The 17,196-nt window shown below is 37.7% G+C and overlaps 1 protein-coding gene across 4 annotated transcripts in view; it reads left to right on the forward strand.

Annotated features, from left to right (window-relative positions):
* The window catches only part of LOC113534663 (protein unc-13 homolog C), a 187,428-nt gene that overhangs the window by 105,720 nt on the left and 64,512 nt on the right, over positions 1 to 17,196 (forward strand). For all 4 annotated transcript variants that reach the window (XM_053234714.1, XM_053234713.1, XM_026927613.3 and 1 more), the window contains one exon: positions 9,336 to 9,462. In XM_053234714.1, coding sequence (XP_053090689.1) covers positions 9,336 to 9,462 — 127 coding nt within the window. The remainder of the gene's footprint in view (positions 1 to 9,335; positions 9,463 to 17,196) is intronic.

The raw sequence follows: 17,196 nt of genomic DNA on the forward strand, positions 1-17,196 counted from the left end.
TAATCACTTTAATTATAAAAGCTCATTTATTCAGCTATAGCTTATTCATTTATAGCGCTATTTTGATTTCTCCATTCAGGAAGTGTTTAATATGGGTACGTACTGTACAGACTGCATGCTGGATAAGTAGCAAAAATTTTTTTCTCTTCACAAGGGACAAAATCACAAGGAGTCTATCCGGTGACTAAAATGATCAGACCGTCGCAGGAGGTCATTTGGAGGGAGAAAATCCCAGACATGAGCGATCCAGATGGAAACAAAGTCACAGATAAGCGTAATCTCAGGCTCTGATGTAAAATGAATCCCATGTGAACGGGGCTTTAGGCTCCTGATTTGGGATCTTGGTAAGAAGTGTATGGATCTTGGACATGAAGTGCAGCGTGTCAAAAAGATCCAATTAAAAAAAATCCCTCTCTTTCTGTTTCTCTTTTTTTTCTTTCTCTTGATTGCATCAGAACCTCAGTTGTGAGCTTATACCTTGTGTGTGTGTGTGTGTGTGTGTGTGTGTGAGTGATTGTTTTCTTCCCCTTGTTTACCCGTGGTGTGTTTCTCTGAGGATGATGTGAAAATGCCTTTGAAGATCTCAGTAAATTCCACTAGGACGTGTGTGTGTGTGTGTGTGTGTGTGTGTGTGTGTGTGTGTGTGTAGGGTCACAGGAAATCTCACCATCCAAACATGTTACCGTTGACTTTCACAAGAGATAGGTGTTTGAAAAGGTCACGTTTGTTTATAGTGAGTTTTATCTCTTTATCTCTCTCTATCTCTTTAGCAATCCTTTTTATCTTTTCCTTAATTTTCTCCTCTCTTGTGCTTTCTTTTCCTTTCATTATCTTTTCCTTTCTTTCTTCTGTTCCTTTCCTTCTTATTTGCTTTCATTTAACTTCCTTCTTGTTTCCTTCCTTTTTACTTTCATTTCCTTTTCCGTTCATGTATTTCCTCTCTGTTTTTTTACCTTCTTTTTCCTTTTTGTTTCTTTCCTTTACCATTCGTTTCCTTTTCCTTTTTCCCCTCTTCATTTTGTTTTCCTTCATTTTCTTTTCATTTCCTTTTACCTATTATCTACCCTACCCTTCCCACCCCTTTAATTTGTGTCTGTCTGTGTGTGTGTGTGTGTGTGTGTGTGTGTGTGTGTCTATGTGTGTGTGTGTGTGTGTGTGTAGGGTCACAGGAAATCTCACCATCCAATCATGTTACCGTTGACTTTCACTAGAGATAGGTGTTTGAAAAGGTCACGTTTGTTTATAGTGAGTTTTATCTCAGAGGATGTTTGTGTCCTGACTTTCTCTGACAATTCAGGGTCGGCGACTTTCGGCGATATTTCCGCAGGGAAAGTTACGTGTATTCAGAGTCGGGTTACGCGCCTGTGTACAATGATTTTCTAGGCATTTCATTCAGATTATTAAAATCACCTGTGTGCATTTGTCAGATTTTTCTTGAGTAGAAGCATCTGAGATGAGATTTTTCAACATCACCCTTAAACAGAAGCAGTCACCTTTAAACCTCCACCTAAAAAAAGGGATAGAAAATGCAGACTAAAAAAGCATTTTTTTTGCTGTCAAATGTAATGCAACATAAACGCCAGAGATGATTTACAAATAAAAGAAATACAAAGATTCATAATTGGGAAGATGGCGAGGATTGAAATAAACATCAAATAGGCATACGATCTATTTGATCCCACTTTTAATGAATGAATTAATTAATGAAAAAATAATGCTGATGTTTTTATTCATTCAAAACACTCTTCATTAAAGAAAACTTTACAGAAAGCTCACTTTAATTCATTTATAATTTCATCCATAAACAATTCACTGCTTGAGATAAGCAGGGTCTCGGATTAAGATGCTTCTCCTCTGATGTCCTCCATGTGAAAAAAACGAGTGGACGATACTATTAATTAAATACTAACATCAGAGTTCTGTATTTAATATATTTTGTATTATGTTTTTGAGTGTATTTACAGCTAAAACATAAAGCTCAGCAAGACATATTTGTGGTTCCATCAAACTGTCAGACTTAATACTGCTCCTCACTCGAGCTGTTTCATGCTGTCTCACTCGTGCTTGAGTTACTGAGACACGCCTCTGTTTTACTCAAACTCCGCCCCTAGCATGCGTAACTCTCACGTAACTTCTGAACAGCTTCTTAAGTCTGAGCTCTGAGAAGAGACGTGGACGATTTCGGTATTAAATCCTCACCGTGCGTGCGTAAATCAACTCTGAATGCACCTAAAGATGATTGTGTTCATCTTCTGATCGTTTTATTGTTCATCTTCCTCATGGGAAAGTGACTTTAGTGCACATTTACGCTGGTGTTACAGCAGAGTTCTTTCCTAGGAGAGGATTATGTACTAGCGATACTGAAGATGTGCTCCTGAGAAAACCACCTTAGTGATGTTTTTAGAGCGATAGATATCCAGCTACTCTTCACTCAGAGAAGAGTCTTTAAACAATCTTGAAGAACTGAATAGTAGAGGAACATCATTAAGGTGTGAACATCAAACTTGGAGCTTCAGGACCACAGCGGTATCTCTGAGAAGATAAAGTATTTATATCTCGCAGAACTGAATGTACCTGTAAATGACCTTTTATTTCCCCTGGCAGCGTTGTTTAAACCGCAGTGTTGCGGTGTTTCCTCTGATCAGGGTGTGAACGCATCTGTTTTCATTCTCACACCATCTCCACATGGTAGAGATGTAGGATCACACACGCTGTTACTTTCATTGATGAAAATGTTCTCAAAGAATCTTTTTTTTTTCCCAAATGATAACGAAATAAAAATGAAACTTTTTGCTAAAAAAAAAAAGACAAAAATGTCTTAACCGGGTGATTAGTGAAAGTTTTTTCTCCTTTTTTTTTCACATTCACTTAGAAAAGATTAATGAATTTTCAGGGGAATTAACAGAAACCTGAAACACATGAAATATGAAATATGTTTTTACTGAAATGTTTGTGACATGTTTAGTGATTCTGTTGCTAATTTGTTAGTTGAGGTTGTATTTTCGTTATTCCTGTGAGAAGTTATTATTATTGTTATTCTTATTGGGATGTTGAGATATTGTTATTACTAGTGCCGTTACAGTAGAACAAAATAAAAATAACATACAAATATCTCAAAGATCAGTGATAATGCTGTGGTTTAGTTGTTAACTCCTGAAAACCAAAAAGCGAGAGCGTGTCTTTTCTCACTCACCGTTTTCCAGCAACGTTTAGCATCTTAATCATGAGAAATTGACGTATACTGTACGTAATATATATTTTTTTAAATCCCATCTAAACCCTCGTGGACACAACCTTTTTGCACTCAATTATATAAATGTTTTATTTTATTTAATATTTTATATTTATCTTATACTTATACTGTAAATGCTCACATAATTCACTATCGTTAAACTACCATGTGAGTGTGGAATAAATAAAAAAATATTCATATTATTTTATGTAATACTTAATATAACAATATTTAATATTATCTTATTTTATAGTGTTGAATATTAATAACATTTAATGCATAAATATGTAACAATTAATTAATATAAACTGTTTTAAACCATTATACATATTCCATGCCATAGCATTTTTTATTAAAAAATATTTTATATTAACAGATAATAAGATAATATTAAAAATAATTATCATTCAACTGAGCTACCAAATTAATATCTAAAAATGTTATATAGACTGTTCAGTAAGTCAGATTTTTTTTCTCATTTGTTATTATTTCTATTTAAATCTATCTTTTTTTTTTTTAAACCAATCCTCAAACATCTACAAAAGCTTATTTTTAATTCATCACCAATTCCGCTAGCACTCAAACCCCCGTCTTCTGTACTTCTACACAAAAATGTTCTTCTTAAAAAGATTTTTTTTACAACTTCCCCATATTTACACGCATAATTTATCGAAGTGCATTATCATGGCTTCCGGGTGGTAGAAATGCGAAGACTTAAAACCTAAAAAAGTCCTCTTTAGGCTGTCCGTCGGTTTGAATAATTCATACTGAGGCATTGTGGGTAAGGAGAGTGGGCGGAGGGATTTCTAGGCTTCTCCTCGAGGCATGTCAGAGTTTTTTTCTTCCACGCCGAGTCGAGTGATCAAAGTGGCACGGTGTCACGGGGCATCATGGTCAAGTCGAGCTCGTGATGACGATGTCGTGAGGTTTTCGGATCTCCAGCATGAATAATGTGGAATATGGCTGACCTGCAGCTGATATGGGTTTTATGGTGATGTGTTGCTGCTGCACTTTGTCCTGCTCGAGTAAAAATGATGTCAAAAAAAATCTTCCAGGATAAACTGCTTCTCCAAGACAAATAAGCCCATTTGAGGTGCAGTACGCATTATTTCCCTGCGGTATCAGCACAGAAATCCTCCTCGGAGGTGTATCAGGAGGCAATGCCACGGAAATAACTCAACACTAATTCATTTTCATAACTCATCCCTCACAGGCACGCCTCATAAGCAGGTATTATTAATATGTGCTGTGACTGAGCTCCGATCTCCACAGTGGAACATTTGTTCATTACGTGAAGCACCGCGGTTCTCACAGACTGACGAAGCGCCGCGGTTCTCTCAGACACGGCTGATGAATGTACACTTCACTCTGAGCTAATGATGTAGAGACTCTGATTAACTAAGAGGCTCTACTGAAGTCACGATCGGAAATGTTTTATTCGCTGGTACATGTCAGAATCTCACGCTCTTGATTTTGTGTCGCTCCTGCTGATGATTTGGTACACATAACCAAACATTAAAGCAGCAGTGTGTGTTTTATTCGTTTGTATTAGTGATGGCATCCATCTGATACCCAGGAGAGAAAAAAATGAACAAATATGATCCTATCCTGTAACAAATATAACCTGAAATATAACCTGTAATTTTTATTAAAGTTGCAGCGTGTCTTCTTAAAGCTGCAGTGTGTCTTTTTAAAGCTGCAGTGTGTCTTCTTAAAGCTGCAGTGTGTAAGGTTTATTAAAGCTGCAGTGTGTCTTCTTAAAACTGCAGTGTGTAAGGTTTATTAAAGCTGCAGTGTGTCTTCTTAAAGCTGCATGCGTCTTCTTAAAGCTGCATTGTGTAAGGTTTATTAAAGCTGCAGTGTGTCTTCTTAAAGCTGCAATGTGTCTTATTAACATGCAGTGTGTCTTCTTAAAGCTGCAGTGTGTCTTCTTAAAGCTGCAGTGAGTCTTCTTAAAGCTGCAGTGAGTCTTCTTAAAGCTGCAGTGAGTCTTCTTAAAGCTGTAGTGTGTGAGGTTTATTAAAGCTGCAGTATGTCTTATTAATGCCCACCGTGTAATTTGTATTAGAGAGGCATTGTATAGTATGTATTAAAGCTGCAGTGTTTAAGGTTTATTAAAGCTCCAGTCTGTAATTTGTATTAGAGCGATATCATGTAATTTCAGTTAAAGCTGCAGTGTGTCATTTGTTTTGTTTGATCAAAGCTGCAGTGTGTATGTTTCAGTAAAGCTGTAGATGTAATTTGTATTAAAGCTGCAGCGTATAAGTTTTATTAAAGCTGCAGATGTAATTTGTATTAAAGCTGCAGCGTATAAGTTTTATTAAAGCTGCAGATGTAATTTGTATTAAAGCTGCAGTGTGTAAGTTTTATTAAAGCTGCAGTATGCAATTTTTTAAAGCTGCATTGTGCAAGTTTGTTAACACGGCAGGCAGCAATTTGTTAAAACTGAAAATACTCTATAATTTGATGTTCCTAAACAGCGGTGAGTTGCTTTTTATAATGTGTCGAGGGTTCAGATTGAATTTTTGGAGATCCTTCATACACCAGCTCAGATGTGTTATGCATCATGATGCTTCAAGCTTAGAAAGAAATCTGATGGTGGCCGATGGGGGCGAGCTAGCAGGTTAGCTAAAGTCCTTTTGCTATCTAGCTTATCTAGTGAGTTAGCTTGCTAGTTTGCTATAAGATTAGCCTCAGAATTGCAAGAAGCCTAACAGAAAGTGAGCGTATTTAAAATTCAGCCTGACCTGAGCAACGATTTCCTTTTCATCAAGAACTTGAGTTAGGTTCGCTATTTAGCGCGTAGTGAATTGGGACACAGCCTTCTCAATCCCTAAATCCTCCAACCAGCTGCTTTATCTGAGTAGATCTGTACATTTTATTTACTTCCTGTTCGTTGCTTTTGTGGATTCAATCAGAGCTGAGGATCTTGAGCTAGATTAGACATAATGGTTGTGTTTAAACTGTACAAATCCCTGGCTCGTGCTGCATCAGGACCAGGTGTCCTATCTCCTCCATCGCTCTCCCCGTGTGACAGCAGCAGACATCGGCTTGTTTACAGAGACTTGTTGACTTTTTTGCAGACACTCAAGCTTGCAGGCATTTGTCTTGAAGTCCACAGGGATTGCACAGCGAGCCGAGAGTGTCGGGATTTTGAAAAACAAAAGAGAAGCCCTTAAAGCATTTGAATTTAATAAATCATACATTTAATTTAGTTTCAATCCAAGCCATCACACTACACATTTACACCACAGCGGTCTGGAATTCTGGTCTCTGATTGGTCAGAAGGTGTTGATTAATTCTCAAAAACAGTAGCTCTGACAGTAGTGCAGCTGCAGATCACAGGTTTATATTAATGCGCTTATTCTAATACGTTATTGTTTCTATAGCAACAGCTCATTCATCACAGAGACTCGTACGGTGGACGCTTTGCATAAAACTAAACGTATTAATGCAGATGTAATCGATGATATGGTGAGGTTTTCGTGTTTATTTAACATTTATGGAAGGAGTCTCCAGTGTCAGGGCTTTGTAACAGTCAGAGGTAAAGCTGTAAGTTTTCAGACATCTTCAGGAAGTGGAGTTTACGCTTCTTTGCGGTTTCTCATTAACATGATAAGCTGCTTTTTTTGTCTTATTAACTTCAAGAGAGAGAAAAAAAGAGGCTGACTGTTTATATCTGCTATAACGTACATGAAAACTTGGTTCATGGACATTCCAGAACAGCATGTAACTATAAAAGGATAAAAAGTATGATGTATGATTCATAAATAAATAATACACTTATTGGCAGATTGCTGTGGTGTAAGAGGAATAAAACATTAGGCGAAATGCTGTTACGGGAAAGTAATCAACTTTAAGGTGGTAACAGTAAATCCGCTTCATTACACCACTCCATCACTGATTATTTTACTGCAACTGCATGACACAGTGTTTTATTCCTTATCTCTCAGAAACCTAAGCATTGATACTGTTGATGAAAAAAAATGTCTTGTCATTTATCTGTTTCTTGAAACTCTCTGATCAAGTTTTTTTGTTTCTTTTTTATTTTTTATAAAAAGATTGCAAAAAAACAACAGGTTTTCAAGGTTATAAAATTCTAACACTGCATTTGTAGTAATCCGCATGCAATAATTATAAATAAAGAGTTAATCAATCACATTAAAATATCCTTGGAAAACATTTTATTACTTTATTAAGGATAGAAAATCATGTTATCATTGAATGAAGCAACAATAACTGCTAAAAAGTGTTACATTAGTCAAGTTACAAACTAGTTTGGAAATGAAACGGGACTCTTGAAGGAAGCTGTTTCGGAAACTCCTGCATTTATTCTATATTCATGACTGAGGTTCATTACAATTAGTCAGCGTCTGTCTGTCATTTCACCGGTCTTTTAGCTGATCTTCTCGCTCCTAATTCCCCCTCTCCTCTCTCGTGTTCGCTCTGTCCCCTTTTTTCCCTTCCTGCCTTCATCCAACCCTACTTTCATTATCTGACCCGTCACATCTTATCACAGGCTTCTCTGCCAGAGTCACACCACATCAGCTCAGCAGGGTTAGCAGGTTAGCAAGCACAGACTGCTGGAGTGCTGGCAGGCGAAAGCGTGGGGTGTTAGAATGCAATACCCCAGGTCTCTGAGGCAGCCAGAAGCACAGGGGTATTAGCAAGGAGAGGCAGAGTGTTAGCAGGCAGAAATACAGACATTCACAGAGAAATCACTGGGGTGTTAGCAATAGAAACACAGACACGTTAGCAAGGATAAACACAGAGGTGTGAGCAGGCAGAAACAGTTACATCAGCCAGGAGAAATACAGGGATATAAGTAATAGAACCAAAAAAACACAAAAAATTAGCAAAGAAAAACAGACATTAGCAGTAGAAACACAGACAGCAGACAGAAGCACAGCATTAGCTTACAGAAACACAGATAATGTTGGATGGTTTGGATGTTTTAAAAGGCATTTTCTTTTTACGCTCCTAAACTGTGGAACTCACTACCATCTGATCGTAGAGAAGCCTGGTCTTTTAGTGTATTTAACTCTTCTCTTTTAAAACATATTTCTTTAGGATAGCTTTTACGTGATGACTTTCTTTTATTATTATTACTATTACCGTTATTATTATTGAATTTTATTTTACTGTTAACTGTTTTTGATATATGCTTATATACTTTGTTTTATGCTATGTACTTCTGTTTCTATTTTCTCTTCCTACAAAAAAGTGCCTTGAGAGGCCTTTTTAAGGGTGCTATATAAAATAAAGTTTTAAAATATTTTTACAATTATTATATTAACAAGCAGAAACACAGACAAACCTGGTAAAAGAGAATGTTTAAATATGTAGATATATAAATAGGCTAGTTCTATGGAACTGCAGACATTAGCAAGAGAAACACAGAGGTGTTAGCAGACAGAAACAAAGACATTAACCATGAAGAAACACATGGACATTAGCAGACAGAAACACAGACATTAGCAAAGAGAAACACAGAGATTAGCCAGGAGAAACACAGGAGTGTTAAGCAGGCAGAATCACACACATTAGCCAGGAGAATTATGGGAATGATAGCAATAGACACACAGGAGTGTTATCAAGGAGAACCACAGATATATTAGCATTGAGAAACATGGATGTTAGCAAACAGAAACACAGATATTAGCTGTAGAAACACACAACCTTAGCCACATGAATGTTACAAGTCGTTGCAAGAAGTCATTTGTATTAGCATGTAACAGTTCAAGTGTCATCTCTCAAACCACTTTTATGACCTGTAGTGTTTAAATTGTGATTTGTGAATTTTGTATTTCAGATACAGCATCATTTTCTGCTTGTAGTAAAAAAAAAAAAAAAGGTGTAGCCCAAAAAAAATTCATGTGATAATAAAGCAAACGGTGTCCTGTTAGCGTATGATGACTGCGCCATGTAATGCTAATTAACTCCATTAGCTTTTATTCATTATTAGCATTATTTGGGTACTTTTAGCTACTTAGAAGCCTGACACACATCCCAAGGACTTTAAAAAAACAATGAAAAGGAGTTTAATAAATAAATGGACTATGAGCTGGTGCTAAGTTTTTCCTGTTTGCTCGTCTGCACACAGAGCACGAGAAACATCGGCTATGCAAGAGCACCGAGTACATGAATCTGCACTTCAAAGTCAAATGGTTCTACAACGAGTACGTGCGAGACCTTCCGGCCTTCAAGGGGACGCCTCCGGAATATTCTCTGTGAGTAACCTCTCTCTCTCTCTCTCTCTCACACACACACACACACACACACACACTAACTATCTGTCTTTATCGGTTTGTTCTTCACTTAGAGTTATAGAAACACAAAATTGATTGTTGTTCCATAATTCGGAGGTTGTGGGATTTGCCGTCGTGTGTCTCAGCTGAAGTTCACATCCAGTTCAGATTTTCACGTTCAATTTATCGTAGCTCTCCGTAACTATAACGAATTTTTCCCTCTAGTTTTCCTTCTATCTTTATTTACTCCAGATTTTACATTTCTTATATAATCTCAGTGTCGTCACTGTGTGCTTTTCAGTCCTAGTCAAGAAGGCGTGGCCATTGTGTCTTAGTCCTAGTAAAGGATGAGGTGTGGCATCTGCACCCGTTCAGGGAAGGAGGTGTGGCTGTGTGTAGCAGTCTTAGTCAAGGAGGCGTGGTCTCTGTACCTGTTCAGCAATGGAGGTGTGTTTTTGTGTCAGTCACACTGAAGGAGGCGTGGCCTCTGTGCTGTCAGTCACACTGAAGGAGGCGTGGCCTTTGTGTCTGTTTTCTTTAATGTCTGTGTCCATGTCTACTAAGGCAGGACAGCATCGAGTAATATCCGAATGAAATGTTTGCACTAGCTGGTGTTGGAACGCAGCATATAAGTATCCTTTGCTGTTGTACGTATCCCATAATTCCATGCGTCAGACAGCCTGAAAAAAAATGCCAGCGGAAAACACCAGGGAGAGAGAGAGAGCAGTTTGTGGTCAAATAATTAGAAATGGTCTGGTATAGTCTTCACTCTAGTATTCAGTATTCAGAGTATTCACTCTATTTTCCCAACAATACGTTATTCCATCTCACCTAATGGACTTTAGGGTTAGTGTGTGTGTGTGTGTGTGTGTGTGTGTGTGTGTGTGTGTCCATATCCCAGCAACGACGTGATGTATCACATCCTTCAAAACCCGTCTCTAAGCGATTTCTTTCAGTGCTGCCTTAAAGACAACTGATTTATTAGACAGCAAAGCGTCACGTCAGCTGCCATCTGTTTCGGACGCACCTGATGACCTCGTGCTAAATTAACTGCTATTTAGAAACACACACACACACACACACACACACACACACTCACCCACACACATTTTGCTTCCTTTCAACACACATGCTTTCTCTGGTCTTTGTTTTTCTGTCTGACATACACACACATACCGCAGCCTCCTGCTTTCTTACATGCTGTCTCACTCACACACATATACTCACACACACACACACACACACATACACATTTTGCTTCCTTTCAACACACATGCTTTCTCTGGTCCTTGTTTTTCTGTCTGACATACACACACATACCGCAGCCTCCTGCTTTCTTACATGCTGTCTCACACACTCACACACACACACACACACACACACATTCTGCTTTCTCTCAGCACACATGCTTTCTCTGGTCCTTGTTTTTCTGTCTGACATACACACACATACCTCAGCCTCCTGCTTTCTTACATGCTGTCTCACACACACACACACACGTAGAATTAGCTATCATCTATCCGAGCCCATTTTGCCAGTGCATGCTGCCCTTTTCTCTGGCTCTTGGCACCAAAACGGCGTCTAATCCATTAGAGACAGTTGGGAGAGCGACAGGGATGGGATGACAGCGCGGGTCGAGTCTCAGGCCGCGACGACACACCTGTCAATCAAAGCACACACACACCTCGAGTGGGATTGATTTTCCTGCTGAGAGGAGACAGAGGAGGAGTGCTGCTGCGGCTGTGCTATTTATTAACATCAATCTCAATGGCGCGGTCTGAAATACGACAATACACGGACCTGAACAGTTGGCACACCGTCACTAAATGGAGTGTCAGCTCAAATTCGCGCATTGTAGCACGGCTTCAATCTATCAGCGTTGCATAACTCTGCATTCACATATTACAAAATCATCCTCAGTTTGAAATATATTTAACAGTGTTCATATTTCCTCTATTAATGGGTGAAATTTAAACACTGATTATCTAATAATGTCTTAAAATGTGCTTTTTCTAGCTAGCTAGCTATTTCCAGAGAGAATAGTCAACAACAGAATATGAGCAAAAATGTAATAATTTAAAAAGTATAACACATGCAGTGTTTATTTTGAGAATAAACATATGTGGATGCTGAGCATGTTTATTTTAAAATATTTTTTTCCCCAATTTATAATACTTTCCATCAACACTCATGTAGGAGACACTTGCAAATAGGTGTGTAGTGATCTTCAATTTTTATATAGCATTATCCATCGATTTAAAAAGCAACAATCATAAATCGATTACTTTAAAAAAACAACAGTTTGTAAAAAGTAATGAATTTTTTAAACTGATGAGTAAATCATTTCAGAGGCTAGCAAGGTGATTTGCCCATAACTCTGATATTTTTTTTTAAGCAGTCCTTCACTACATCATCAGCATTTGTGAATTAATGGTAAGGCCTACCACAGATTCTGAACAAAGTTGGTCATATATCGATGGGAGAATAAAATCGAAGCACATCATAGCAGATTTAGCGATATCGTCAAATATCGTAACGTTGCTTTATGAATTGAAATTGTATCGTATCAGGTGCAAGCCTGAGGTTTACACCCTACATGTAAACAGTCGTTTTTCATTTCTTTTATATTTTTCAGTTTGTACATGTGAACATCCTCTTCAATTCAGACCACAGGGTTTCAAAAAGACTGCATTGGCTGTTGTAAAACACTATTTTTGTTCCTGTTATATTCTTAACCACCTGGCAGAGGCAGCCAAGTTTTGGGCTGAAAAATCCCAGTATCCAGTGGAATTCTTTTGCCATCAATCTTCCTAACATCCCAAAATAGCCAGTGATCCACCACCATATTGTTGTTGTCCAATGGAAAAAACATGTCTCTCAAAAAATCCGTTTAACTGAGAGAATCCAAAGTAACAGAATTTAGACACATTTCTGATTAGAAATTAAAATAGATCTTTAGAAGGTCATCCATGTGTACATATTTACGTGAATTCTACACAACACACATGAACACAAATGAACACACAGGCTTTCCAAAGGAGTCACGGTTAACTCACAAGCCTCTTTAAACACAGCCTCTATGAACGTTCTGACATTAGCAGAGAAGTCGACGTGATAAATCCACGTACATTAAGATGAATATTTTTGCTGATGGGTTTGACGTGTGTCCTAATATTTGACACACAGTGTGACGAATCCTATGAATCACATATCCATGAGTAAAAAAATTGAACTAAAAAAACATTTCTGTAAGAGAATTAGCATGGTACTTTGTCTGATTGCCAGTTCACAGCAGTTTTGCAGCGTGTCAGCTAGCCAAGATTGTATTTTTGCACTTATTGCCTCAAGCTGTGCTCCTGTTCATTTAATTTGTTTAATTCATACAGCACTTGTTTATTTTTTACAGAGAGAGGAGTGAGGATGTGAGTCAGCTATACACGGTGAAAACTCACACAGCGCATTAACAATTAACTTTGCAGATAAACTGTGACACATTCATGCAAACACACCTGAGGAGACCTGTGCAAGGGCTTTCACTTCATGTCAGGGAGAGAGTTCAGTACGTCATTGTGCTTCTAAAGGAGTAGCATTGAGGGGAAAGAGGATCAAAATTACCAGCAAAACAACCAACAAAGCTAAAAATCATGTTAAATAATAGAAGGAATCATGTTTTCACTCTTCTCTTCCTACTTCTTAAAGCCCTTTTTATTTAATTTATTTAATTTATCTAAGAAGTTCATACTTCTTTAGGAACAATTGCTCAATTCATGGCTACTGTTGAGCTTTATTTGTGTTGGAAATGGAGTCCACCATTTTATTAACCCTTTCTTGCAATACATCAGTATAAACAAATGAATAATTTTAGCGCTGCATGCCTGTTATAAGATTAGTCAGGACAATGTTGGGTTTCTGTGTGTAGAGTATTGTGACTCTGTGTTTAGCTGCTGGTGAGCAGGGTGATGGCAGAGGGGAGGTGTGTGAGCCCCCTGCTGGTAAACAGTTCACACCTCTCCACAATAACACTGGTACAGAGATAAAACAGACAGCAACACTAAAGCTTTTTTGATAGTAAAACACCTTATACAACTGTCACAATAAATTATAACATTTAAACCTAGTAGGTTAGGTAAAAAAAAAAAAAGAAATACAAATAAAACTGCAAATTCTTAAAGCCCTGAATGCCTACTTTCATAGAAGCCATTAACCACGAATGTAGAGTGTGACATCACAAATAAATTCAATGGAGCCATTTTGTTTTCCGGTTGTCCGTGTGTCCATTGAGTTCTGCTGTAGAACCCCGGCGGAAAGGAACTAAAAAAATCAACGACTGGAGAACATCAGAAAACCTGCAACGTACATTTATTCCAAGGAATTAACTTGGTTTGTCATCTTACTGCACCGTAAAATGAATAATCTGCATAAAATTCTCAGTCATACAGGAAATAAACAGCATCCGATGTATTTTATGCGGAATATTTGCTTGCTTAAGCAACAGCAATAGCGATTACCATTAATATGTATTTTTTTTATCAAGAATAAATCATGTGACAGGATGTTCAAAACACAACAGCAGGAAAAGCAGCTGGAACAGATGAGGACGAGACGAGAACCTTTCTTCGTCTGTGTTGTGGTTGATTGGAAATTATGTAAGGAATAAACCACTTCCTGTCAATAACAGTCTGTCAGAAAACATCACCATACTGACAATTACACACGCTTTTTTAATGCATTTATTTTTAGTGGAGTGTCTGCTGTACATGTACCTGTGAATGAGCTGTTACTATAGAAACGATAACGTATTTGAACGAGCGCATTAATATAAACCTGTAATTCGCAGCTGCGCTACTGTCAGAGCTGCTGTTCTCGAAAATTAATCAACACCTTCTGACCAATCACAATCCAGAATTCAGAACCATGATGGATCATTTGATAAGAAACTCGCTGGAAGGTTCATATTCATGGAGAATTCAGAAGAAAATAAACACAGTATGAGAGACATATGAAATTATTGAGGAAAGCGTGTCATCACATTTGATGAAAACAAGCTGAAAGGTGAAGAATTCCTAAACATCTTCCGAACACATTTCCCTTTTATTGCTTGTGTCATGTGCGTAAATTCAGTTTCCTCCTGGAAATGTGTTTCTCGATGGCTTTCGCTAATAACTCTCGAGCCATGTTGTGTTTACGCTCGCACCTCCATGAGCTGTGAATTCCCAGCATGCTTTTCTTAACCTTTTCACCATCTACATCTCACACACACACACACACAACACACACACACACACACACGGGCTCTTTCCACCCAGCCACAATCCAGTGCCATACGCTTCAATTCTCAGACAGGTCATTTTTAATGGCGCCCCTTTCTACCTCTGATTTACAGTTGGATGTATGGCCAGGGATTTTAATGAGAAACGACTTGCTGTCATCATATATAAACTCGCCGCTCATATCTGTGGATTTATGGAGTCATTATTTGAGCGGAGCAGCTTTTTTATGTCATGGGAACAACACAAGCTGAGCAGGGCATCATTACAAGCCTTGGTGTCACCTCTTGCGTAGGCCACTAGAGGCTGAACCACGGCGCTTTCTCTGATTGTTTATTCGTGTCCAGGGTAATTACCATTTTAGCTGCACCTTTATTATACACCGCGACCTTGTTGCTCCTTGTTGTAGACACTCAAGCTCATCTTTTTCCCTGGACAGTGTGTGTTAATTCTCCTCTACCTTCATCAATGTCAGTACGTCTCCTATAGCGTTTCTTCATTGTATGGTGTAGCACATACGGTCCCACATAGAGGGAAAAAATACCATATCACAGTATTTCAAGACAAGACACAGGATATTAAGTGCAATATGTATATAGATTTCCTAACAAACTGCCAGCAAAACAGTAGCATTGCATTTAAAAATAAACCTTTAAAAATGTAGTTTGATGATACTTTTATTTACTGCTTAGACATTTTTGAATTGAATATTTTAAAAATCTGTTTTAAAAAAATTACCAAATTACAAATTTACATTTACATTACATTTTACAACTTTCAAAATAATTTAGAATAATAGCTAGAATAAAAAGATTTCAAAATATAACAAAAAAAACATCAAATTTACTTGGAGTTTTTATTGTTATTTATGTTATTTTTTTATTGTTATAAAGAAATCATAAATACACAATAATTCAGAAAATTGTATTGTGATGTAATTTATCATGATATCAATGTTATATCATCATATTTCTCAGCCCTGGTTCCACATTTTGTCATTTTTTTCCCACCACCAAGTGAACCGTACTGAAACTAAGTCTCTAGGTTGAAGTAGTAGAGATCTTAGCATCATCAAGCATGATTATTACAAAATTGTCCTTATAATCGTCTCTAGGTAGTATGTAGTTATGTTCAGTGTTCACATAGTGACGATTTGCCAAAGTTTCTTTCTCTAGTCTAACCCCTTTTTCTGTAATCTTTAGTAGGAAAAATGAAAATATTGCCAAACTGTTTAATGTCTAATATTCATTTTTTAATAGTAACCTGTCCTGGCAACAAGGAAAATGTCTTGGAAACAAGGAATGTAGGTCAAATCTCAAAAATCCTATTCACTGTGGGTCGTATTAAGTGTCAGCGCCTTAAGTTCAAAAACTGAATCACTGTTTATGTGGGGAAAGTTCGGCATATTCAGAGTTGAGTTCTGCACCTGCTTAAGTGGATTTTCTGGGCTCCCCATTCAGATTATTAAAATCACCTGCCTCTGAGGTTCCCCAATTTTTCTCCAATATAAGCATCCAAGACCGGCTTTTTCATTAGTGTCTAGATCAGCACCTTTAAACACAAGCACTCGCCTTTAAACCTGAAAAGAATCATGGATAGAAAATGCAGACTCAAGAAGGAAAAAGTGTTGACTGCATGAATAGTCCTAGTTGTGATTATCACATTAATTAAGTATAAAATAGCACTTGATCCAGCACATCCTATCATTTTCTTACTTGTTACTTGGTCACACAATTTAATGAAGCCATGAGATACTAAATCGAGGTCATGAAATCGCAACATGCCAAATGTTTTGGTCAATTCAGTGTGCTCTGCCACAGTTTGAAGGATAAGCTGACCAAGCACTCATCTGCTACCGAATATATCACTGTGTTTGCTCACTACATACTGGCGCTTTTCACCCTTTCCTGGTTTACTACATGCTCAGCTTAAGATTAATCCACTGAAAATGTGTGATTATTTTTGTTGTCCTTTAACATCACTCGAAATGTTCTCTGTCATGGCGGCGTTAAGTAAAGTATTGGCACCCTCAGCTTTGTTTTGGCCTCATGCTGGCATTAAAACAAACTAGCTGTGTCTAATGGTGAATATTTCACACTGTATTAAGGGACATCGCATGAATTAATAATTAAAGAGAAACTCCTTTAATGAGTGGTGTATTGAATTGAATTTGATGGAAAACAGGTAGTCAAGTAGGGTACGGATAGTTCTGGGTTTGGTTTTATTATTGCGCCATACTACACAATCTAGCTGGATATTTCTGGATATTTTTAGTAAACCTAGCAGTGACACAGAAGATGTCAAGCAACAAACACCATGACAGAGTCACCACTGTGTTGAAAATGATCCACTGTGCGAATAATATCTGCTCAGCAGTGATCCTACAGTGGTCGCTTTTCTTTGATGGATGGGGCAGAAGGGGGCCAATATATAGTGCGGTGCAGCAGAT

Source organism: Pangasianodon hypophthalmus, chromosome 6 (assembly GCF_027358585.1).
Source record: "Pangasianodon hypophthalmus isolate fPanHyp1 chromosome 6, fPanHyp1.pri, whole genome shotgun sequence".
NCBI classification, from domain to species: Eukaryota; Metazoa; Chordata; class Actinopteri; order Siluriformes; family Pangasiidae; genus Pangasianodon; species Pangasianodon hypophthalmus.